Source organism: Amyelois transitella, chromosome 8 (assembly GCF_032362555.1).
Source record: "Amyelois transitella isolate CPQ chromosome 8, ilAmyTran1.1, whole genome shotgun sequence".
In the NCBI taxonomy this organism is placed as follows: Eukaryota; Metazoa; Arthropoda; class Insecta; order Lepidoptera; family Pyralidae; genus Amyelois; species Amyelois transitella.
In genome coordinates, this window is record NC_083511.1 from 7,992,465 (window position 1) to 8,017,893 (window position 25,429).

The window sequence follows — 25,429 nt, forward strand, 5'->3', positions numbered from 1 at the left end:
TGAAAATTTAATATTTAAGTGCCTCTAGCCCTTTCTTATTGATCTCTGCTGCAGTATTAACCAAGATCCTAAGGGCTTTGATTGGCTATTGTAAGTGAGACATAAAACTAACACGTTGTAATTGATTAACGACTATGGCACTGATGTCAAAATAGTTAAAATATGGCTGGTTGGTTAAATTATGCGGGTTTTGTCAACATTAAAAGTTTTGTTTGTTTTATTCGTTCCTACCATACGGGTGTGTTTGGAAAAGCTTGAAACTGCAGATTGAAAGAACAACAAAAATCAGAGCAGTTATCAAAAACATAAATATACGTGTGGTAAAAACACAAAAAACCTGGACATTGACAAAGGTACACAAGATATCTTCTTAAACAACCATGAACATAAATTGCATTTAATGGCCAATTAACGCTTTCGTTAACCGTAACTCAATTCCGTAAGCTTAACTGATAGGTATACGAATGAATCGCATGTAATCACATCGAGATACCATTGAAGGTGTTACATAAACAAGTAAAAGAAACTGCCTGTTAAAATCGGATTCCGTGAGTGTTTCGTTTAATCGACTGGGATCCGATGTATCGAATGTCGGGTAGCATTTATCGCGTCTAATTGCGACCACCACCGAAATACAGCTCGGCCCGAGCTGGGTGGTTTGATGGGTGCTGCTGATAGCTGGGGTGACAACTTGCTCAGGACTTGGTAGGACAAAAAGTAAGCAAGTGTCTACTATTATCAATATTTGAAAGCAATTGAAGGTCCCAGTTAAGAAATCTCAGTAACAATGCCAATGGTAAAATCTATAAAACTAGATTGGACATTTCCATAAATATAATCACGTCTTAATCTCTTACGGGTAAACAGAGGCATATAAATAGTCTCTAAAATACTGAAAGGCCACGTTCAGCTTTATGGCACAATGATGGGCATTGAGATTCAAATAGTAACAGGCTGTATCACCAAAGAAATATACTGTTTAAATAAAATGTACTTCTAACCAAAATTAAACACCCAATTAAATATTTTTTACTTAAAATTAAACAATAATTTATGCGATCGCAATCGCATCCAATTTAACAATAACTGAATTTCAAGAAAATACTTGATGGTCACCCACTCATATCGCTTTCAGGTGTTGCGAAATTAAACTTTTTTTGGGTCGAGCTTAATTTTGGGTCCGTTTATAATTTGAATACAGACAAAGATATAAAAATATAAATGTGGGACTGGGACTGTAAAATACTATTTTCAGAAATGAAGCGTTTCCAAACCTGCGTTACGCTTCGCTGGTGAGGGAGTACTGTAGTGGCACATCTGCATCTGCACTGCAAGAAGGAGGTTTTAGGCTTTGTTGCAATAAAATATTTTTTTCTGTCAATAATAAACAATTATTTGATGTCGACTTTTCTCTCATTAGATCAGAATATTTTTTCGTTAAACCATTTCACTTGAGACACTTCCATCTCTTCCCAGCGGCACCCAAAGAAACAAGCAACTTTCACTAACAACCGTGATCTAACCTGGATTAGATTTGGCTGTTAGCATCGTCATAGACGTAAACGTGTGTCGCAACATATGATAACCTGACTCCTGGATTGACATCATCGGGAGACACCGGGCTGCTCCCTTACAAGACGAAGAAGGTATACTTAAGTTTTACTAAATATAATTACTATTATTAATTTATGTATACTTATATGAGATTTCAACACTTTCCAGAAAACGTACAATTTACTTTTGCGCGTATGCCAACTTATAAATGTGAAAATAAGTTCTCTTCACACGTTATCTACTGTACTTACCAATCTTCTTGAAATAATTAAGAGTAATATGGAGAAGGACATAAGGTATTTTTCATCCCGGTAAAAATTAAAGTTGCCATGGAAATTGCAAAAAACCTTTTGTAAGTGGCGTTAAAATTGCGCGGGCGAAGGAGTGCGTAAAAACTAGTTTCCTGAAATATTCTATCAATATAATCATGAAACTATATCTATTTTTACATTCTAAAAAGTTGTAACGGATGTTTAATTTACTATTTATGATGGCTTTTAAAGTGCTTTAACTTTAAATAATGCTATCGTAATATATAGAACTTCACACTTTATTAATATTTGTAGGTTCCATTATATCCTATTCGTGAAAGACGTCGATCACACTGAGGTGCGAATTATAATTTGGTAAATTGAATGGAAAACAATCAGACTCTGCTTTATTGATTATTTATTTCCAATCTTGAATTATACTAGTCATCACTAATCACAATACTATTTTTGAAAATATTATGTATCTATTATAATAATTTAAGATACCTAGTTCCTATCACGATACAACATAACGTGTAACAGTAACTTTCCGTTTAATTGTGTTATGTCAAAATCTGGATTGCCCAATCCAGGCTCATTGTCAAAACGTGCACTCCGGCCTCGTTGTGTCCAGAATGGTGAGGCGTATGTCAGGGACTAAAGCTAAGAGGAACGAGAACATTGTGCAGACTACCTACTTTAACAGGTGCTTGAAATCGATGCTTGAAATAGTTATCTATTTCAAGTTTATACTTTTGATTACTATTTTTATGTCATTATTGTTCAATGAGTTTAAACAAAATAAAAATTCTTTATTTCAATAACACATCGCTGTTCTAAGATTTATTATTGAATGCGTTGTCGCACCTCATCTAGGGGGTGTGGCGGTGTTAGTCGAGAAATTACACCTGTTTGTTCGCTATGACGCTGACGGCGCAATCATAAAAATCTAAGACCTCGGTTATGGTGATGAGAAATTTGATGCAAGGCTTGATCAATAAGAAAAAATGATCCAACTAATATAATAAATGCCACTCGTGTAAAAAAAACGAAAATTTTTCCAATCAAATCTCTTCTAAGTTGCGACCAGCGGTGTTTTCAGGAAAACAGCCATGAACGGCCAATGTCTGGTGTGCTATAATATCATTTTAAATAAAAGTAATATAAATCTAAACTTTCCATGTATTGCTGTTAACTGATATCAGTTAAATGTAGTTCAACTTAATAAATATCAAATCTATAAAAGCCTTAATTTATATCATCTTCGTTTCTTCTTCAAAACCTATCAGTGGGTACATATTATATTGCCAAAATATCCCGAATTCGCTCCGCTTAGTGCCCTAACGTATGAACCCAAACCAGCCAGACCGGACGAACTGAGGAACAATTTCCTACTGAATCATACTCGTTATTACAGCAATTACAAGCGATGATAGCGCGTCCCTGTCTGCGTCAGAAATTCAAAACTATTTCTGATGCCCACCGTGGACGACGTGCTCTTAATAGCATTGAAATGGTTATAAATTTATGTAACTAATATAACAGAACAATTATAAAATATAAATATTTGTATCAAATGTCAAATCGAAGCAGAACATTATAGGTAATAATAGAAATTTTGTAAACGAGCGACCTGCCCCGGCTTCGCACGGGTAGCGTTTATAGATATAAGCCTTCCCCAATTAAACCTCTTCCCTGATTTGTAAGAGCACTTAACTAGCAAGTGAAAATATGTTGTCTTTGCATATTTAATCTTAATTAAATATTAAATAGCTTCTAAAGGAGTTTTTTTGCAATTAATAAGATTAAAATCATCCTATATCTTTTTGATTGGAATGCTGTGTGGAATTCCAATACATTTTTGCCGACCTTTTAAAAGTTAAAAAGAACTGACAAATATCGCTACTGCGGCATATATGGCTATCTTCACAATTATTGTTACCTACGTTCAGTGGAGGGTCACTGCATTCAGAAACTTTATGTCCTGTTCCACGTTTCGCTGATAAGTGCGTAATGTGATTATGTCAGCGAGCAGCGTGATTTACCAAAATGTATGACAACTGGACGTTTAAATGCGAGCCTCGGAATATTCATCCTTCATTACGCTTGTTATTCACGGTATGCATGATTTAAGTGCTTTTCCAAAAATAAACTGCATTTTCGATACGCTAATTTTGGTAGGTATTACGAGTTATCTGCCAATAATTTCAGTTCGATTTAGTGAGAGAGTGAGGCTTACCCAAAGAGAAGTAGAGTATAACTTAGAAAATAAAAGCTAGGTCGGTCTATTTGCATTTGGTGTGAGCAAAATGCTCTTTTTTGGTTTAATTCTGTAAGCCCAAATCAAAACAAGACTGCTAAGAAAGCTGATTACACGGTGCTCCCACGATCTCATGGCCTGGCGGCTTGTAAGGTACGAAACTTGGCGCGTACATGTCAAAAGATGTAATTATGAAGAAATCCAATCAGCGGCGGCGCGGCGTGCGCGAACGTCGACGTTGATTGAGCGATAAATTTATTGGAGATAAATCGCTCATAGCGACAAAACGGTAGCACAATACAATTCAACAGTGATATATGATACCTACCTAAACCCTTTTCCTCAAAAAAAAAGTGCTCGAGCGACCAAAATATTCTGAAATTGAAATCGAAGTAACGGTTGCATGATTCAGATTTTCACCAGTGGCGCCAAACAGACGCCAAGTCATATAGGTCACTTTTTTGATTCAGTATCTCTCCGATGCCTTTAGTTGGTGAGCCGGCGGCCATTCCATTGTTAATATGACTGTTGATTCACATTTTAAGTGTTTTATAAAAGCAGATAATATTACACAGTCTAAACACCAACGACGCCAATATCCAACCAATACCAAACAGTCGACAAACAAGAGACGCGACTCTGTTTACCAAGTAAAGACTTGAAAGGACGCTTTAAGGAAAATATATCATATAGACAGCTATTGGAAGACAAAACCGAAGTTGTATAATAAATTCAGAAAAATATTCGCTTTCATATCTGCTGACAATGTGGTTATGCACAAAAACATTGTACAAAGAGTTTTAATGTCGCCCAAGAATATGTGATATTGGTATGAATAAGTAGAGATGAATCTGGACACGACTCTTGAAATACGACATCTCTTCGGACCAGACGGCTAATGTAACGCGAATATATACTGTAGGCGTATTGATGGCGCCTCACTCACTACTATATGTGCTATTCCAGACAAACCATATCGAAGTAAAATATTATAATGATATAAACACTTCATCCATAACAAACCTTCACTGATTTGCTGAAATCATAATCGCAATGTCAAAGTCCTTGTTATGGTAGACAAAAGTTTAACGGAATTTCAAAATTAATTTAGTAAAGTGTTCATAATGCGCTTAACATAGCTCAACAAATCACATCATTTCACACTGAATGGTCCGTAGTTAATGTAGGCCTGCGGCGAGTAAAGTACTAAACAGTCTGACTAATTAGACGCACTAGGCAACAAAGGGCCGTAGTATTGTTATGACAACGGTAAATTTCGGGTGAGTTTTATGATTTTGAGCTTTATGTGGGAATCAATAAGAGTTTGGGGACGATTTGTTTGTGGTGGTAAGGTGTTTCGTGAGACGTGCGATGGCGAAGTACGATAGGCCGCCCACGCGAGGCGCCGCGAAATTCGTGAGAAGAGCCGCTCTGACACTGGCGATTCGTAATCCGATGGTAAATGGATATTGCACTAAAATAAAAATCATTTTCTCTATAAGACTTCAAACTATAGCCGCAGATATTTTGTACTCTCTGATTGTTTTTATTTAAGGTCTATTTTTTCAATAAAATCATAGCGACTTTTAACTGTCTTCAAAAATTAAGGAGGTTAACAATTGGACTTTCTTTTATAGTTTGTGACGCGTAGATATCATCTTAAGTGGAATGCTAATTCTTCTCTTCTGTGTTGATTCTCTACGACTGAGGGTCGTGACTACCATAAACTTCTCTTCATACGAAGGCACTCCAGGTCGTTCTTTCTTGCGCGTGTTCCTTGGCCTTCTAGAAGTGGGTACGCGTCACCGTCCTGACATGTCCGTCCACCTTGTCAAACATGACCGAACAAAATAAGCTTTTCAGATCAATGTCGCACCGAGATAATATTATGTGGCCGAAGAATACAAGGAGTCTCTGAAGACAAGTCTCGGAAAGACGGAATGCTAATTGAAAACTATAAAAAAATATTTAATTTCAATTTGATTGATTTAAATATATCACCTTAAATATGTGATGTATTTTACTTATCAAAAAGGCTTAACATTAATACATCATTGTGGAAACTGCTACAAGATAATATCAATTAAAAATTATGTAGGTGGTTAAGTATTGTGACAATGTGCAGCAAAATTGATGGTAATATAATAAACAACTATTATATGTATATGTAAGTCAAACATACCAAAATTAAATTTTAATCCATAAAGTATTAAAAGTAACGAGAAAGAAATCCCATTTAGGTATAAAAACGCATTGTACTGCTTTTAGCCCTGACTGTTGAACAAAGAAATAACATTCAACATTGAATACAGAACTAACCATTATCAGATTTCGCACATAAAGTCGAACATTCGTGTTGGTAAGTAAAGTTTAATCTCATTATAATGAAACTGTACTTGAGCGCAGACCAACAGCGGGTTGCGCAGTCGCACGTCGCCTTCTGGGCGTGCCGACACACCTCTCTATTAACGTAGCCCTCCAAGACCAGCTAGTGTTGGTATTAAAGCTTTTCTATGATAAATAGATAAATAAACAATCTAAAACAACAATAAAAAGAGGACATTGACTCGCTGATTGAATACATATCAACGAACAGCTCAAACCGCTGGGAGAGGTTACAAATTAGGCATGTGTCTAGGGGTACACTTAAGAGACAATAACCCTCAATTCCCGCGGGGAGGGAAATTAACGAGTTTGCATACACTATTTACCAAACCAGCAAAAAAGCAAATACTACGAGTATTTTTAAACAGTACAATAGTTGATGTCAATGAATAAAAAAAAACAACAGATAAAGAGAGTAAAATAATTTAAAATTTATTTATAGAGAGAATAATAAACACGCGCTTTAATGTATATTGGGACCGACAATGGAGATATTAAGATCTTTGTATGATACTGGCGATAAATTGCCGATCAACAAGCGTGTACGTGTGTAAATTGAATTAAAAGATAAGTGTCGAAGGAAAAGCATTCGCGTGAACGATTAATAAGATGCTTTGACCCTTCGAGATATAGAGAGACCTCTATAAAGTCAAACCTAAAGATAAAATATACTACATACAGCAACGTGCCTAATGCAATTAAGATATCATGACATCTATATGAAGATTTAATGATAACCTTCGCGATACAAAAATTTGGAATTCTCATCATGAACGAATTCACATGTTTCCATCGATCAGCTTATGAATCTTTCCGACGTGGAACAAGAAACATCATTAGCCTTATTTAAATGATTAAGCAATAACGCCTTACTGTGAACATAATTTAAGTCAGTATCTATGATTTATACAGCTAAAGCTTTTCCAACCTTACTAAAACTGTAAGTATGAATAAAGCAATAAAATAAATAGCATCAAATAATATATTAGTGCCATAAAATATTCGTAAATTAATTAATTATGTGACGACGATGTTCAATCAACGCAAAGGTTAAACATTAGCTGCCAAATTACAATTAATATTCGAAAAAATTCTTTATTCACATTCCGAAACACGCAGTAATTTTACGATATGGCATATATAAAGATTGTTAAATCGGTAAATTATAGTGATAATAAAACTTTTGTAATATTCGGAGTTGAGCAATCGGCAAAATGTTTAGCCTTGCTGTAATCGTAAACTTGGAATAAGTTAACATAAAATACAGGTTAAGGAATTATTAGGTAGGTACCTACATTAAAAGCACCCTCAGCCAGGATAAAAATAACGGGGGTTTACAACGGGGGTATAAAATTTTAATAAATGTATTTTATATACTAACTAGATATTCGCCGCGAATACTTTTTTTGCGAAATGGTGAATGTCGCAAAAACTAAATACATACAAAATGTATTAACGCCCCATGTTGATGGGAATCATATTCATACCTAATTACAACCATCAAAAAACATCACACACAGTAAAATTGTACAAACATTGATAGTTCTTAAGTCTATTCCATTAATACAACGTAATACGCATACGTTAGCAAGTAGACCCACCTCGTACATTCGCATTATAAGGTCGTAAATCAAAAGCGGATTCCGAAAGAACATCTTAATTTGCATCGCTGCAAGCCAGTGACACTAACGACTCACTAACGAAAACAACCAAATGGAACTATCAATTTTTGTGTCCCCAAAAGCGCCATTAAAATCCCAACAAGCACTCGCAGGTTATTTAATACGTGTTCCAAACGCTCTCCATTAATTTTCAATTAGAAAATAATTTACGGACAGAAAATGTTCACATTTACAAGTTAACATTCTTTAGCCTTATTAATTTTCATATGCTAGGAAACGCTTCTATTATTACTAGGTATCTCGCGAACAACTGCTAACAACATTTTAACGGATTCGTCAATAGTGTAATAACAGGAATAGCAAGTGCATAACTGTTTCCGTACAATAACGTTTTAAATGGGAACGTTAAATGTGTAGGCCATTAATGTTGGAATGTAATAAAATAATCGAGCAATGATGCCGTTAATCACCAGATGATATCTTATTTAGAGGTAGCTAATGAGGGACGTAGATCACATTTGGTAATGAAGACATGGGTAGATTTATCAAACACTTTCGATCCAAAAGTTATGGAAGGTGTTTAAGAGAACCGTGTTGACATAATAGCAGCATAAACGCAGTTAAACGCTTCGTTTTCTTATTAGGATTTTAAGAAAATGATAGCAATTAATCATATACATATTATTTTATGTAGTTATTAATATTGCATATACCATAGAGGTATAAAAATACATATAAAATTCAAAGAAAGCACATGAAAAGATGACATTATTAATGAAAAGAGCGATACCAATACAAATATTGATTAAATATTAATAATTTATTTGAAAAAATAATTTATATTGCCTACCTGGCATCTAGATACAAGATAATCAAATTCCTAACAATAAAACGAATGCAAATAAACTCATTACAATAACAACTCACTGGATCTCTTAAACCGTCTATTACGTACTTAACACGATATCGTTTCCTCTCAGCATTAACAAATGTTAATGCTGAGAGGAAACGATATCGTGTTAAAACGTGTGCAAACCAATAATTGTCCTTAAAGACGCCATCCACTGGAGAACAAGACTATTATAGAGCTAAGCGCCTTCAGTTGTCATGTTCAATGAGTATTAGAGGTAGAGTGGAAGTGTATTTTTAGCATAATATTTATTATGAAAATTTCTTGGTTCTGGTGGAGAACATCCTTCGCTGAATCAACAAAACAAAAGTGAGTACACAAAAACGCGGATCGGAGCAAAACAGACAGCCGACAGTTAAAATTAATAGAAATATTTTCACATTTTCGATCTATGTAGCCAATATTTTAGAATGATTTGGAAATATAATAAGTAAAAAATTAAGATAGTGGGGGTTAACATCGTGAGAAATCTGCAAATTCTGAAAAGTGGGATGTAACCATGTAACCATGATCAACCTGGAACGAGTACCCCTGCACTGAACCACGTCATCTATTATAGGAACCCCCAAAAAATACATTTGGTAGTTTAAAGCGCGTTTTATATAGGAACAGGAAGCGTTAACTGACTATGTTTTATACTATGTAATGGTAGCAATGTAACCTTATATCTAGAAATACTTCTAATTATCACTTGTAATTCTTTAATTGGTTTTGGATATGCATTTTGAATTCGTGTCGTTTTTTGTCATATTAAATTGAGATTCAAATAGTAACAGGTTGCCCATCGCCCACAAGAAAAATTTAAGGTTTATTTGCATTTCCCTTAGTAGCCTTTTACTTTTGCTTTGACTTTGAATGTCTTTATACTAAGCAGTGGTAAAACAAACTGAACATGCATTTTGTCTATGGCAATTAAGTTTTACTACTTTGAATACAGTCGTACATTTCAAAGAGCTTAAAGCGTTTATAAGTAAGATCCACGAGACGCTAGCACGCAAAACGGACAGCGCTGCACATTGTATGAAGATTGTATGTTAAATGGTGCGCCATTAAATGGAATTAATAAACACATTACAGTGTAATATTAGGCGCAGACGACATGATTAAGCGACACAAACGTGGGAACTGACGAAGAAAAAGCCTGGTACACTGCAAAATAATGATGTGTATACAAAATTTATATTGAATGCATTTTGACAAAGATGTAGAGTTAAACAGAACGTCGGGTTTTTAAACGTACAAGCTTTTTGTAGCACTTTGCAGATAATTTAAGAAATTATGATAAAGACACAAGTTGGTCTGGTCAGCCGTCTGCTCCCATTGACATTTAAAAATATAATCTACAAGGTTTTACTCGCAGCTTCGCTCGAGTAAATTTAGCGCCATCTGCAAAAAGCGACGAATTTAACGCTATCTATGAAAAAGCGACGAAATTAGCGCCTTTTACAAAAATCAACGAATTAGTCGCCACATCCCACGGGAACTATAGTTTTTACCGGGATAAAGAGTACCCTATGTCCTTCTCCAGACTCTTAAATGTAAGTGAAATATAAGTACATGATATTTCATAAAGATTAATTCAGAAGATATGACCCGTGAATAGGTTACAAACAAATAAATTTACTTTTGCGTTTATAATATTAGTAGGAATAATATTAAAGTAACTCGCACACATCGTGAAATTGATCGAGTTTTAATCCTATCCTACTACTATTATAAAGGCGAAAGTTTGTATGGATGTATGGATGTTTGTTACTCTTTCACGCAAAAACTACTGAACCGATTACCATGAAATTTGGTATGTAGGTAGCTGAAGACCCAGAATAACACATAGGCTACTTTTTATCCCAGAGTTCCCGCGGGATTGATAGGGTTTCCATGCGGACGAAGTCGCGGGCGGCCTCTAGTAATCTATAAGATTACACGACTATGTGTCATCACTTTCTCTCTCCTATTAATACGGAATTCAATTGATATTACGTCTAACTCACCTGTGTATCATTCATGATATGACGCAACGCATTCGATATCGATCAAGAACGTGAAAGTGTTATAAATCTTAATAAAAAGAAATTTCATGAAACGTACACCAGTAAAGAGTCACTATATTAACACCGGAAGCCAAAAGATTTAAATGATCAAATCTTACAGCAGTAATAAAACTCAGACGGTATTGCCGTCACGCCCAGAGACGGCATAAAATATCAAATACCATAACCAGAATCAAGTAAAACTAGATACGTACTAAGCGTCTTCACTACACAATGGATATCTGGCTTTATGAAAATATCAATAATAGTATTGAAGGTAGTTTAGTACGCTATTAATGCACGGCGCGCTTGCAGACAAATTCAATTGACAGGAGCCTCCTAGAGAGCCGTGGGGTGTCTCTCGTTTACATCTACCCGCCTGTCTATTTACGCTGCTATCCATACATATAATAAAACTGTAACTCAACTTTGTCTGTACATTGAAGATATTTAAGAAAAAAAATTATAAGGGGTCTTTTTAGGGTCAATAGAAGCCAAAACAATTTTTTTTAGAATTTTTGTCTGTCTGTCTGTCTGTCTGTCTGTCCGTCTGTCTGTCTGTATGTTTGTACGCGCATCACGCAAAATCTACCGAACGGATCTGAACGAAATTCGGCACAGATATAGTTAGTAACCTGGATTAGAATATAGGCTACTTTTTATCCTGAAATTCTATCCCAAGGGGATGAAATAGGGGGTGCAAGTTTGTATGGAACTTCGTCATTTTTGATTTGAATCGATATAAAAAGCTATAAATAATTATACATACATACATACATATGGTCACGTCTATATCCCTTGCGGGGTAGACAGAGCCAACAGTCTTAAAAAGGCTGAATGGCCACGTTCAGCTATTTGGCTTAATGATAGAATTGAGATTCAAATAGTGACAGGTTGTTAACCCAACGCCTAAAAAAGAATCCCAAGTTTGTAAGCCTATCCCTTAGTCGCCTTTTACGACATCCATGGAAAAGAGCTGGAGTGGTCCTATTCTTTTTTGTGTTGGTGCCGGGAACCACACGGCACCATAAATAATTAATTCTTATGTTTATTATAATGAAAAATGATGATAATGATTAAAAAAAATAGCATTTTATTGATTTAATTCATTATGCTTTGTTTATTGATTTAGTTCCAGTGGTTTAGGTATTTATTTTTTGACCACCCGATACGAGATGGCGCCTCATGAGAATTTAAGAAATAACACGATTGTAGCCGCCGGCAAAATTTTTAATTAATTAAGTTTTAATTAAGTAATTTTAGTTTCGCCAGTACTTACTTCCATTATTATACTTACCTTTTTTTGTCTTTAGAATTTATTCGTTTTTTAACAGCTGCGCCCCCGGGACTTTGCTTTTGTAGGAAAAATAAGTTATGTTCTATTCCAGGCATTATTCTTCCCGTGTACGTAAGTTTCATCAAAATCTATCCAGTTGAATTTGCATGATTGAATAGCATCCTCAAACACGCACTCACGTAGGCACATCTATTTTTTTGCATAATATTAGTTTATGTCAATGCAAGGCTCTTAATCTAAGCAATCTTTTTATGGAAGCGAAATTAACGTAGGCGAAGCCGCGGGCAAAAGCTAGTTGGAAATAAAATTGAGCGGCGAGATTGCATAGGACCTCTCAAAGGGTGCGATCGAAAGTTTATGATCAAATTTTATTGTTGACATCAAGAGTGTCGTCTTATAAAGGTAAACGCCGACGACTGGAAAATTGAAAGAAATTTAACATTGAGTTTATATCCTCTAAAATCAATTGTTTTATTCAATAAGAATCTAAGCTAATTCTACAGTTAATGTATTTCAAGCAATAACTATTCTACTGCTTGCTAAGTTGACACCTTTCTCTCTTACCGAACGTGCTCACAACTACGTTTTCACTATTGTTAAGGTTTAACTAAATAGATCTCATTAGCATGTATGTTTTGTAATGTACATCAACACAGATTATTTAAATAACAAACGGCTATAGCTTCTTATAAATCATTCCAATATAATTAATATCTCGTATATGATTAAGGAGTGCATATGAAATGGCATAATGCATACATAAAGCTGAATTCCATTGCATCAAACTATTGTCGCATAGCTGAGCCCCAAACTCGAATATCCGATCGTCTCAATACGTTTACAAGACGCGTCCCAGTGGCGTTATCACAAAATATGATAGATCGACGGCGGCGGCGCGACGCACTCCCACGCAGACCAACTGTGATTAATTATAATTCGAATTTTATTCAAAGTGAACAGCGGACAAACTACGATACCAATCAATAAACGGTTCCATACCGACGACGACGTGGACGGTACCGACATGATACCACAATTTACTGTTGCTGATACACCGTATGAAGATGTCAAAAGCGCACTCAAACTACTCTGATAGAAAGCCTCGGAACAATAGTAGCGACATTTTCATTGCGATAGGAATGCCTCGTAATACAATGTTAAGCGAACGATAGATCATTTGTCATCCGGTTGCGCCTTCACGATTGCAGTTATTCATCTGGACAGTGAAGCAGTTAAAATATAGCGGTAAGCTTTCAGAGCCAAAAATTAAGGTACTAAAATCTTCATGAATTTTTGAATAGGCATAATTTAAAAACTTTACTTGTACTTGTGAGTATAAATCGTTATACACCGTAATAAACGTAAATTGAAAATAGCGTAAAGGGCTTATTCAATAAACGAGTTGTACATTTTTTTATAAACGGTACCGATTATTAGAAACAGATATTAGACCCCCACGAGTACAGACTCTCACTGCGTGAGAAATTGTAAGCCATTTGACAACATCGTTAATACAAATTTATTTCATATTACCAGAGCAATAATCCATCGCATTATAATACTCGGATTTGATTATCTGAATACAAACATCAGTTGGTATGAATAAACCGCTTCCTCTACATTGGAATACAAAATTTAGAAATTTGTAAAATGATTTTGTACTTATAAGCTTAAAATTACTTTCATCATCATAATCAACTTTAAACAGGTATACTTTAAAAAAGACTGCTGTACTTTGAATACCAAAATTTTTTTGACACCGATTTCTAAAGTACTGCGTTTTAATGAGTCAAAGCGCTCAAAGACATTTCTTCTAGGCGATGTTCCTTATTCACCAAGCTTTGATCTCAACTGGTTTCTGCGAACAATACGAGGGCCAAGGCTGGCCGAGTTGCAGTCATCTTATAAATCATAGCGACGACCACAAGCGCCACAAAGATAGAAGCGACACGCATCCCCGTCTCGGCATAATAAATAACAGCCCATTCTCGCTTTCAAAGCGACGCCGGGGAGCAATAAGTCCCGGTCGGGTCAGAGGTGAAGTGAATAAAAAACGGCCGACAATTAAATAGCGTTCTTGAAGGTTAATGAGCACAATAAATATGTTGTCGGCACCGCAGCTGCGGCTAAACAAATGCTGGTGTCACACGTGAGAAGGGTTCATAATTTGACAGATAGAAGGCACAACCTATGACTGACTAGCGACATCATTGTCAAATCAGAGCTCGTTCGTCCGACACTTGAAAGACCCTGAGGGTACTCTTATATAGTCTGAATATTCTAAGCTATTGCTTAATCTATTGCAAACTATCACCATCAATGCAACTTACAAAACTAACACAAATAAAAAGTTTTTGAACTATTATAACTAGTAACGGTATTCGTTAATCCAATAATTTATTATCCGAGTGTCATATGTAATTCAGTTCTTCATAAAAAATAATCAAACGTGTGCTTATGAAAACAAACTATTGAAAATTTGTCACGGTATTTTATAAAATGTAAAGAAATGAAATCTTTATTACATTTAATCTTTTATTTATAGTTTGTCGCGTTGCCTAGATCATTAGCTATACCATTTCTGTTGTCTATAAATAATATCAATAGTTATTTACGATATAAAAATCCCACGAAGGGTTAATATAATTTTTGTTTCAATACATTATGCAACAAATATCATGTCAGCAAGCTTATTGCTGTATATGACAAGGCTAAAATCAGTAGAAACGAAAGGAGTCTGCAAATCTCCCCCGCAGCATACACACATGACTGCACCAGACGCAGTCATACCTGCGTTTGATTTATAACGAGAAGGGGACAGAGAAACCGCGGGTGTGAATTAAATCGGCGAACCTTTACATCCTAAGGCATACGCGACCATTTCAAAGGATCTCTGCAAATTAATCAAAACTGTTGATCTCGGTTGTGATTCCAACCACTGAGGTAGTTTAAACGCGCCAACATAAACTGGAAGGGGTATCAAGTCACAGCGGGAAAGAATAACTGCCGGCGCCTCGGACAAAATGCAGCATGTTCGTGACCACTGACTATTATCAGCTCTAAAGATATTTGCCGCGTGACTATACTGTTTTACGAAGCCGCCGACGTTTCTTCATGAATTCGTTACTGTGATTTTTTATTTTAACATCTTTATTTTGATAATATTTTCTCTACAGTAGAGATTATAGTTGTAGTATCTTGGGCACACATAAACCAGTTTTAAATAATAACGCGGAAGTCTGCACTGATAATTTGATTAACATGTGCATTGTGGCGACTGTCTTTAAGTACACGAAAAAAATGCATTACCACAGTCATCATTACATCTTTGTTGTGTTTCACAAAGTTCAGCTAAATACATAGTGTGAATTAGACTCGGCTTGCGGACGTACTTCTGTATACATAATTTTTTGCTATCGAATCCACTCTTACATGTTAAGAAATAGAGAACATAATTGCTAGTTTTGGAATTATAAGAAATTGGTAAAAGTATAAAATCAACAGGAACATATTAACACCAGTAAGAAGGTATAGAACCGTGGGTGTTCCAAACTAGTCTTATTTTTGTACACATTAACTAAGTACCAAAAATATATTTAGTAATTGGAAGTATTTTAAACACGTATAAATTGAAACTTCTATGTCCCAATAAAAAACTGTAAATACTGTGTTACTAAAAATAATTAAAAGCAAGAAATACCTAGCTAAAAATTACATCTAGCAAAATGATGTAGCGTAACTAACGGTACATACACTTTTGATTTGCGAGTTTAAGATTTATAAAACTTATTAAATGCCAATAATCATATTCGAGCAAGAGATAATGAGGGCAATAAGCAAAAATAAACTTATTTATTTAGCGTTATAAACACATCAATAACCTTATTTATTTAACAAAGATAAACTATAATTGTTGTCGTAACGTAGAAACCTCTGTAGCACCCTCGAGATATTGGTTTAGTTTCCCAAGTTAATTGATTCTATGAATTTCATCATCATCATGGCATTTTGTAGAATAGTGTTTTAGGTATACCCCTACAGATTGTTCTACTAAGACCAATCTCAAAATATTTTCATCTGAGAAAAAGTGTCTCATATTAATCACAGTTTTTAATTAAACAAAGCACAAAAGTTGTTAAATTCTACATTGATTCAAGATAACTATTTATGATGTTGATAATACACATAATAAATTATTCAACCTCAATCAACTTGGGATTTGAATGATATCTAGTTCAGAACAGGCACTTACGGGTAATTTGAAGACAAAGGCAGAAGCGACAGTACAAATTCCAAACATGACCCAAAATCAAGTTGCACTTAAAAAGCAAGCACACCGGCGCGGTGGCTGGCCGGAACGCCGCCCTCTGTTTTAGGAGAGAGCAAACAAGACGAAGATAGTAGACAAACAAATGTAAATGACCGAAATGTGAACGTCATGTTTGGCATTCCCATAAAGCAGCGTTAACACGTCATTACAGGTAATGATGCCGTGATTACAGAGTGGAAACGGGGTGAGCGATGCTCGTATGATTGCCTGCTTACTGTGTGGTCTCGGCTTTATAAACAAATAAGCTGTACTCTCAACAGACACACGTGTCCATGCCCATCTGCCTTTAGATTAGTAGTGGGATCGAGGATTCATGATGTAACATAATTTTGCTTCAGTAATTAGGGTATTGGTTTTTCCGTATTTGCTAATTATGGTTTCAACCACGAATTTTTATTAGAATTAGTGGTTTACGAACGGGATTTAACATGGTTTGGTTCATGTTGGTGATGATTTAAAAATTTTACGAGGCCATATTTAATTTCGTAACTTTCTACATATACATAGCAGCCGTAGCGATTGAGTGCTTATCTTGTGACAGAAGGGTTCCGGTTTCGAAACCTACTAAACCATTAAGATCAAAAATTCTAAAAAATAAAAAAAAACACTAAATATTATTGCAGTTTTAAGGTATGATACCTATATACTGATCAGAATTTTGTTGGAATTAACATTATTCTTTTAATATGAGCCCTTTCATAAACCGTAGCCTCAAGTCTTCATGACCCTTCAGTAAATCATCGACAATAAACGAAAATTCCATAGGGCCGGGTGCCCAATCGGGTGTAGATGTTATCGTAAACTCACGATAATTTATCGCAGGCTTATCGCTTGATCTGCGTAATTGATACGGGTGAAATCAAGGGACTGAAGGCGCCACTGTCGCGGGCTATAGTTTTTTACGAATTATAACACAAGATGTAAAATAGTCATGTTGTACATTATACATCATTACAGTACATTATATACGAGTATAATTGTACATACATACAAAATGAAGAAAACATTTTTTAGCTTCTATATTGATGTTTGTTATCTTAAAAGTCCAAAAATAGGCTTTTTTAATACGCATGATAATTTTTCCTTGAAGTGCTCATAAAAATCATTCAATTACAAGTACCTACTTAAAAATACCGCACATGCTTCCTAAAACGTTACTTAACTCTCTTTTTTATTAACCCTAATATGGCAAGCATAAAATTAAAGCTATTCAGTGAAATGGGTCATCTTCGGTGGTCTAAAAAGCTGCCCAGGCGCAGTAGAATATACTTCGAGGCGAGATATTGCGACAAATAGCGTCAATAATAATTCGTAGCGCGTGCGCACTACCATCACTGATTGAGAGGCGCATAAAATGCGCCACCCGCAGCCCACGGCTGCATTATGAGCAATATTAATAAAAAAAAATGAATAAAATTAAGAATTTGGACAAAATTAAGAACTTGGATTGGAATATGTATTAGGAATATGGATAGATATAATAAATGCAGTTGCGGCTATGAAGACGAACGTAGCGGCAAACGATAACTTCGATTGAACTGACCATATTTTTTACCAATGTAAATGATTCATTGTGTTAAAATTACTGGTTTGATTCAAAAGGTTAAGAAAACTGTGAAATCAAGTTTTGAGTGATAAATAAACGTAAGAGATAATAATAAACATAATGGATTTGAAGATACTGTATGTTATTAGGTTTTTAAAATTGGCATTATAGAAAATTGGTTTCTGATTTTTCTGGTTCTTGAAAGCCTGTTCTTTTCCTGCATTAATTAACTAATAAAGTAAATTTTTAAATAAAAAACATTCCGTCTTAGATAAGTTTTTAGAGAGTTGGTAATCTGATCGCAAGAGTAATGAACTAGCGTCTTTACTACTTCTTCACGTGGTTGACCTTTTGTCTATTTTCATGGTATAATAACTCAGCTAAAATATTTTTAACGCTGAATCTATCTATATTAAAAAAATTAAGCAAGAATTCTAAAAGAATGAACTCCTTTAAACTTACTGGGTTTATCAGAAGAAATGAAGTAATATATAAACCGTGCAATCTCGCACCCTTCGTTGCGAGAGGAGACAATTAAACGCAGCAATCGGCGATATATCACGGGGCAAATTGGCAATCAACTGGCATTGATCAGACAGCCTCCGAACACCGCCGGAGTTCTCCCTCTTCATAAACCATCAGCGAAATGATAATTCGTGGCCACACTGTCAATTAATTAAACTAATAATCATATATCAATTTATCACAGACGGCTTAATGTCAACCCCTACTTTACAATGACTAATAATCATCTCAAAAAATTAAGTGAGCTCATAACTTAACATGGTAATAGCAGACGGGCGTTACCATCACGATTATCGTGTCCAGAAACCGTCGGTGACATCACCGTAATGATTCCATTCAAGAAAAAAAATAATACAACACAAGGAACAAAAATGAAACGATGACAACACTTCACCAAACAATAAAACACGTTTGACGCGATAGCAAGCGTGACGGAGTCGCATCTAGGGACTTGTGTTTAGCTTACGAATTATCACACCGAAAATGCATATAGCATAAAAACAAAGTGTTCCCAAATTGAAATGGCTATTATAAGATCAAACAGTTTGCTAAACGGGCGGACATTAACACTGCCCACCGGTATCAGAGACGCAATCAATACGATGTTAATCGACTCAGCGGCGAACTCGATTTTAACACATCGACACTAATTACCAATTACCACGAGGCGCAATAGATATTTGTTAGGTGGGTCCTACACTGGACAGACTACCACCACATATATTATTATTTACTATGTGGAAACTCTTCTTGGAATTTTAGTAACGTTCCTAATTTTGATAGAACAAATGTCTTGTTACTATTAAAATATAGACATAATTTTAATCGGAAGACTCCACGCAGAAACTCGAACAAGAAGTCATCAATGAAAATTTGTGGCCATCGCATCGCAATAAATTTTAAATTTCTAATAACATTACGCTAAACAGATGGTTTCTACCCTCCAAACCCACCGTTTGACGCCACGCGGAAGCCAGACAGCGAATAAATTATTACCCTCCCTTTGCTAGAATACAAAGGATAAGTCTGGGGTTTTTTGTAAGTTTCTGCGGATAATTGAGGTGTAATTTCGCGTACAATGCCAAGCGATTGTGCGGTCCAAGCATACCGGTGCAACGCGACCTAACGATACCATCGGACAATGGCAGCAAGCTGAATTAGAAAGTCCTTTTGTCCACAAGGCCTTGTGATGCTCATGATTTACGTCAATCTAAGCAGTAGTCATACAGACGTAGCTGAGAACTGAAGGGCCAGTTCCTTGACATCTTTCGATATTTTTAACAAAAGGCCCATAGTGAACGAGTTTTCAAAGGATACCGTTATAAGATGTCCATCAGACCGACGCTGAATGATAAAAGTCGGTCCGATTCAACGTTACTGACGGTCAATCGGGTTTTTTATTAATTACGGGATCCTTTACGCCTTAATGAATATTCAAACACGATGCGAGAACGAGGTTATTCGAATAGGGCGCGCAAGTTCCGACTAGATTTTATTTTGAATTTTACGACCATGTAACATTATATCATTACAAGCCGATAAACGATAAGTGCAATGTTGGGGCGGTCGCTGTTGTCGGCTCAATAAAATGTCTGCCCGATATCGACCTACATAACAACCCCGTATTCCCAAGCCTGTCATCAGTTTATGACTTTTTTATTCAGCCTTATGGCCAGAGAAATGCAATACCACTCCCGCTTCAGATTTCCACGCCGATACTGAAGTGCATTGCGCTATAAAATGTATAAATGAAGCGTTTTAATCCAATCACAGGGCTATAAACTGGGTTAAACACTTTGAACTAGACAAAATTTCATTCAACTTCAAAATTTAAGATAAAAGGAGCAGCCAGTATGAATTCCTCCGATGTCTCAAAAAAATTGTGGTTATACCACATTTTACCAATGACACAGAAAAAATACATAATTCGAAGGTGTAATCGATCCTTTGTAATAATCATGTCTGGTTATGGCATCCTGTCATAATAGTGAGAATGAAAGACAATACAGGATCCTTTTCACACGATATTCCTTTATTTTAACCGATCTTGCTGTAGAAAAAGAAAAAACCCATAACATTCCTTCAAATATTTAAGACCACACATTACATATTTAAATTTGAGACGAATCGATAACGTATCCGTATAAGCTATAATATAATCTAAAAGTCTAAACAATTACACTTAAATTTCTTTCGATAACATTAAACTCTAAAAACTGTTGCCTTCGTATTTTCTAGAGGACTCGGGGTATTAAAAGCATTATGGAGGTCCTTCGCCGGCGAGATGTTGTAATGTCACACATTCATAAACCCGAAGACACTAGATGTCTTTGTCGTCGTACAAATAAAAGCTAAAGAATCGCAGCATCGTTTGTCACTGGTTAAGCTTTTAAAGGGGTCACAACAAATAAAAATATCAAGCACAATAAGAAATGTCTGTCGTTTGTAACATTATGTATGGGAAATAATAAGAATGTCCGCGTGTGTGTGCATAATGAAAACATATATCACAGTCATTACACCAATTGCGATCAACTAGAGGTGACGTGGTAAAAATGCCGTGCCAAATGAAAATATTGTTATTTCTTCGAAGGGTTTAACCGATTGATATGTTAACTCGATATATCTGGCATCTGTGAAACACATCGCTTTCGCCGATGAAAGTCAAAACATCAAGAAAAAGGTTTATTGTTACAAAGTATGTACTTACGTTCAAACGTGTACTTGATGCGCAATACTGAAGACACGTAACACACTTGGAATTCAAATTTCCGTTTCATATTAAGTGGATAAGTTACATTGGCACGTGGGATGTTATAGTCACCATGGACAAATATCACAATGAGCTTACAAAGAAACGGACGAGACGACGCGCAAAAACTGCCATGCCACCTGGCCTGGCCCACCGCCCTCTAAACTGTCAACATTCATCATAATTATAATAAAACCCTAAAATATTGAACAATAAGGTATTGAAAAGGATAAAAACAGTTGCCGAAAAGCCTAAGGACATATATAGAGATTAAACTTGGGAAAGGAATGAGCGTGATAAAAAAAAACTCAGAAGCAAAGCCCAATACTCGATCATAATAAAGAAAATACTGAGCTACGAGATGTATCAAATTACACCTACCGACTGCCATTAAGGTAATATCCCTTTATAATTCAAACAGAACAAAACTATCCAAATTTATGGTCAAATCCCGTTGAATAAAAAATTTGAATCAAACCAGAAACCGTATAAAAGGAGCGGTTTATGAAGAAAAAATGAAAAGATGTACAGATAAAACGAATAAGCCGTACTGTGGCACCCGCTGCTTTATCAAATACGGGATTAGCCTATTCGAAGTCGGGACTGTTCTTTTCATATAGAACAAATATTTTGACACGCGGCTGAGCAAATAAAGGGTATACTTGTGAGCGATTAAGGTCGCCACTTTAAGAACAATTACGTTCTAAGTTGCTATATACTTGAATTATCTTTAGGCTTGTTTATAAGACAGGCGCCAGTTTATCTTTTTGGAATTCAGAATAAAAAAACGGAACCTTTACACGATTGATATACATAGTCATCCTTTACATGAAACAGTGCCTTTGAGGCACAAGAAAAAATAAATAAAGGCGATTAACTGACCAAAAGCTTGAAACACATAGAACGTTTAGTAGATAAACCTTAACGTTTATATGCAAACGCAATTGTTTATTACGTGACAATTTTAAAGAGCTTTTAAAGTTAAGCGTTAAGCTTTGAATAATTGTCGTGGTGAAAATTTTGTGATAAAATGAAAAGTGCCGACTTTTACTCTAAAATATTCTTAATAGATACGCAAACCAACTTATTGGAAGCTAAGTTTTACTTAATAACGTGAAGTTCATTATCTTCATCATTCTATCTTATATTTAAAATGCAGAAATCTGTCATAATAAGTATGGTTAATTACCCCAGGCAAACCGTCAAAAATGTACTATAAAATTTCTATGAGGGCGAAAACTCGGGCAAAAATTATAATAAATGGGAAAATTTATAAGTATCTGTGTTCCTCCTATGAGCAAAAACTGCTAGACGAATTTTAAATCTTCAAGAACTGCTCAGTAAATATTTATCCTTAATCAGCAATGGGGTCTAAGCTACGAATAATAAAGTTAATAAACCAATGCGTAACCCGCACATAGCCTTCTTTGTAAAAGTAACTTAGACCGAATATTTTTGAAATACCGGGAAACACATACTGTTTTTAAATATTTCAAAATCTATTTAATGGGATCTATCAAATAGTAGGGGTAATCCGAAAGCGCTGAAGGCTAAGGCACGTAGAGTATTCTTGACATTTGGATGGAATACTCGACTAGCATTGCAATTCATGAACGCGGAGCTTCAAATACAGCCTCTTAATTAATCGCTTCTTAATGAAATTCTCAGGCCAGGTTTTAATTCAGACAAACCCATAAGAATAACAACAGAAGTATTATATTATTATTATAAGAATGATACTTTAATACATACGAACATAGTTATAGTTCGTTCTATTATACGTCCCTCTTTATGCAATCGGGTAAATCTTACAAACTCCAGTAAAAAGAGTGCGCTTTATCCGCTGGGGGTCTCTCCGTGCATCTAATTGGCTACCAACCCACTTGTCAATGAAATCATTACTTAATATCCCACTTCTGATATCGGTCCATGCAAGTCGCAGACGAAGAACAAATTAACACAAATCGTGAGGACTGTTTACCTTCTAACTGTGTGCCAAGTGAACGCCCAGGCCACGCACAGTTATACAAACATGCATTGTGCCTACACTTGTGGACCAATAATGCATTTCATTGTCGGCTCAGCGTTTGCTGTGCAGGTGCAAATGCGTCTGCATTAAAAACATATGCCTACGTATTTCATCAATGGCAAGTTTATATGCTGACATGATGGATACACAAATCGAACTTTTTTCCGTATGGTTCCAGAGAGGTGCGGTACTAAGCCATGCATTGCACGCACTACGCCGTTTTTATCGCGTGAAAAACTAACTGTCCCGTTTCAAGTCATAATAAAAAGCGAAACAGCAATGTTTTTCGCGCGATAAAAACAGCGTCGCGCTTGCCATGCTACGGGGGCGGAAGAAAGTAAAAAGAGGCTGGTCGTCCTTCAGGCGTTTGCTCCAAATCTATCTGGGAGGTGACGGATCCAGGATCCAGGAGTAGGGAAGATTTTACGTGGTTTAGTAAAAAGTTCTATCAAAAATCTATTTAAACTTAATCTATTTAATCTTAAGCATAATTGAATTCAGAAACTCGAAACTAGAGAGAACTTAAAAGAGCCAAATAACTTTACAGTAGATTTAAGCTATGAGTAGTGACATCTATGGGCGTCAGACCAAAACATTTATCACCTTCTTTTTTAAGATCTACAGATGTTTCAATGCCGTGAAAAATATTATAGATGGAGTTAGGAGTAATTATAAATATTAGGAGTTCCTTAAAAATAAATTAAGGGTAGCATTCCATACACAGGTTTTTGTTGTTTCTTTGCAACATTGCATGATTTTAATCAAAGAAATAGATGATTGAAAATAATAAAAAAATACAGCTCTGCCAGTGCTTTGGCCTTGCTATTGAGTTTAAATTAAGGCACCTAAATTAAAAAATAATATACTCATAAAGGTACTATATCTTCCAGATATCACAATCTATGACCATTTCTTGATCATAGTAAGTAGTCCAGGTTGTGTTGCCATTGTTCTGGGTTAATGTGTTCAAATATATAGACTTACCCCAACCTAGGCTCAGTAATTTATCAAATCAAAATTAGAAATGATAATTACTGCATTAATATTTCTTTACACATTTTAATACATCGGTATATTATTCCATATCATAAATGTTAAAGTACATAATTCAGTTTGTTACCTCTGCACAGTTTAATCACTGAACCAATTAATGTTATGTTACATCTTGCGCCAAATAAAGATTTTTCTTTCTTTCTTTCTTTCAATTTTCATGAGCAATTAAAATTTTGCCAAAATCGCAGAAATACGCAAAAATAAACTTAGAGATTCTCTATTGCCTAAAGACTTCAGTAAGTATGATTTTATGATATAATTTGCTCAAAGTATTATAAGAGACAGACCTTTCGTAAGGGGACTTTGAAGCATATTATTCTAGTACCGTTGATTACGTTCCCACATGGTTTGTATGGAATCCACCTGAAAAGCAAAATAAAACATTAGATTTATAATGTAAACAATATATGTACACTAATACGATTGTTATAATAAATTTAATTTCGGAAATACCTATCAGGTATGCTCGGTGGCATAATGTAAAACCTCGATATAAAATTAAATGATCAATAATGCGAAACAAATGGAATAATGTGTGAAAAATATAGATTTTCAATTTGTAATAACCTCAAATATATTTTATTTACATGCAAACGTCAACTGTCCAATCTAAGTGACAGTGATAGTCTCACTATTATAGTATCTTTGGATCATGGAGCAAGGAAAAGAAGTAGTTGTACAGCTGTAATTACGATGTTTCTTTAGATACTTGATTTATGGTCTAACTTATGTACTTTAATTTTAATTTACATTAAACTTATTAAATTGTGCTCATAAAATTAATTATAGTTATGTTTATACGGTTTTATGTTTTTATTAGCAAGCACATGTTAGTTTGAATCTTGGGATATAATGCTTCGTATATATACTACGGTTTTATCAATG

General features: G+C 35.2%; 1 protein-coding gene across 1 annotated transcript in view; it reads right to left on the minus strand.

Annotated features, from left to right (window-relative positions):
• LOC106135707 (RNA/RNP complex-1-interacting phosphatase) overlaps nucleotides 1-25,147 on the minus strand; it is a 61,490-nt gene extending 36,343 nt beyond the window's left edge. Inside the window, exons 1-2 of the mRNA XM_013336077.2 lie at nucleotides 24,998-25,147; nucleotides 24,832-24,907 (exon numbers count right to left, since the gene is read on the minus strand). Coding sequence (XP_013191531.2) covers nucleotides 24,832-24,907; nucleotides 24,998-25,020 — 99 coding nt within the window. The 5' untranslated portion in view covers nucleotides 25,021-25,147. The remainder of the gene's footprint in view (nucleotides 1-24,831; nucleotides 24,908-24,997) is intronic.
• Between the last annotated feature and the right edge of the window lie 282 nt (nucleotides 25,148-25,429).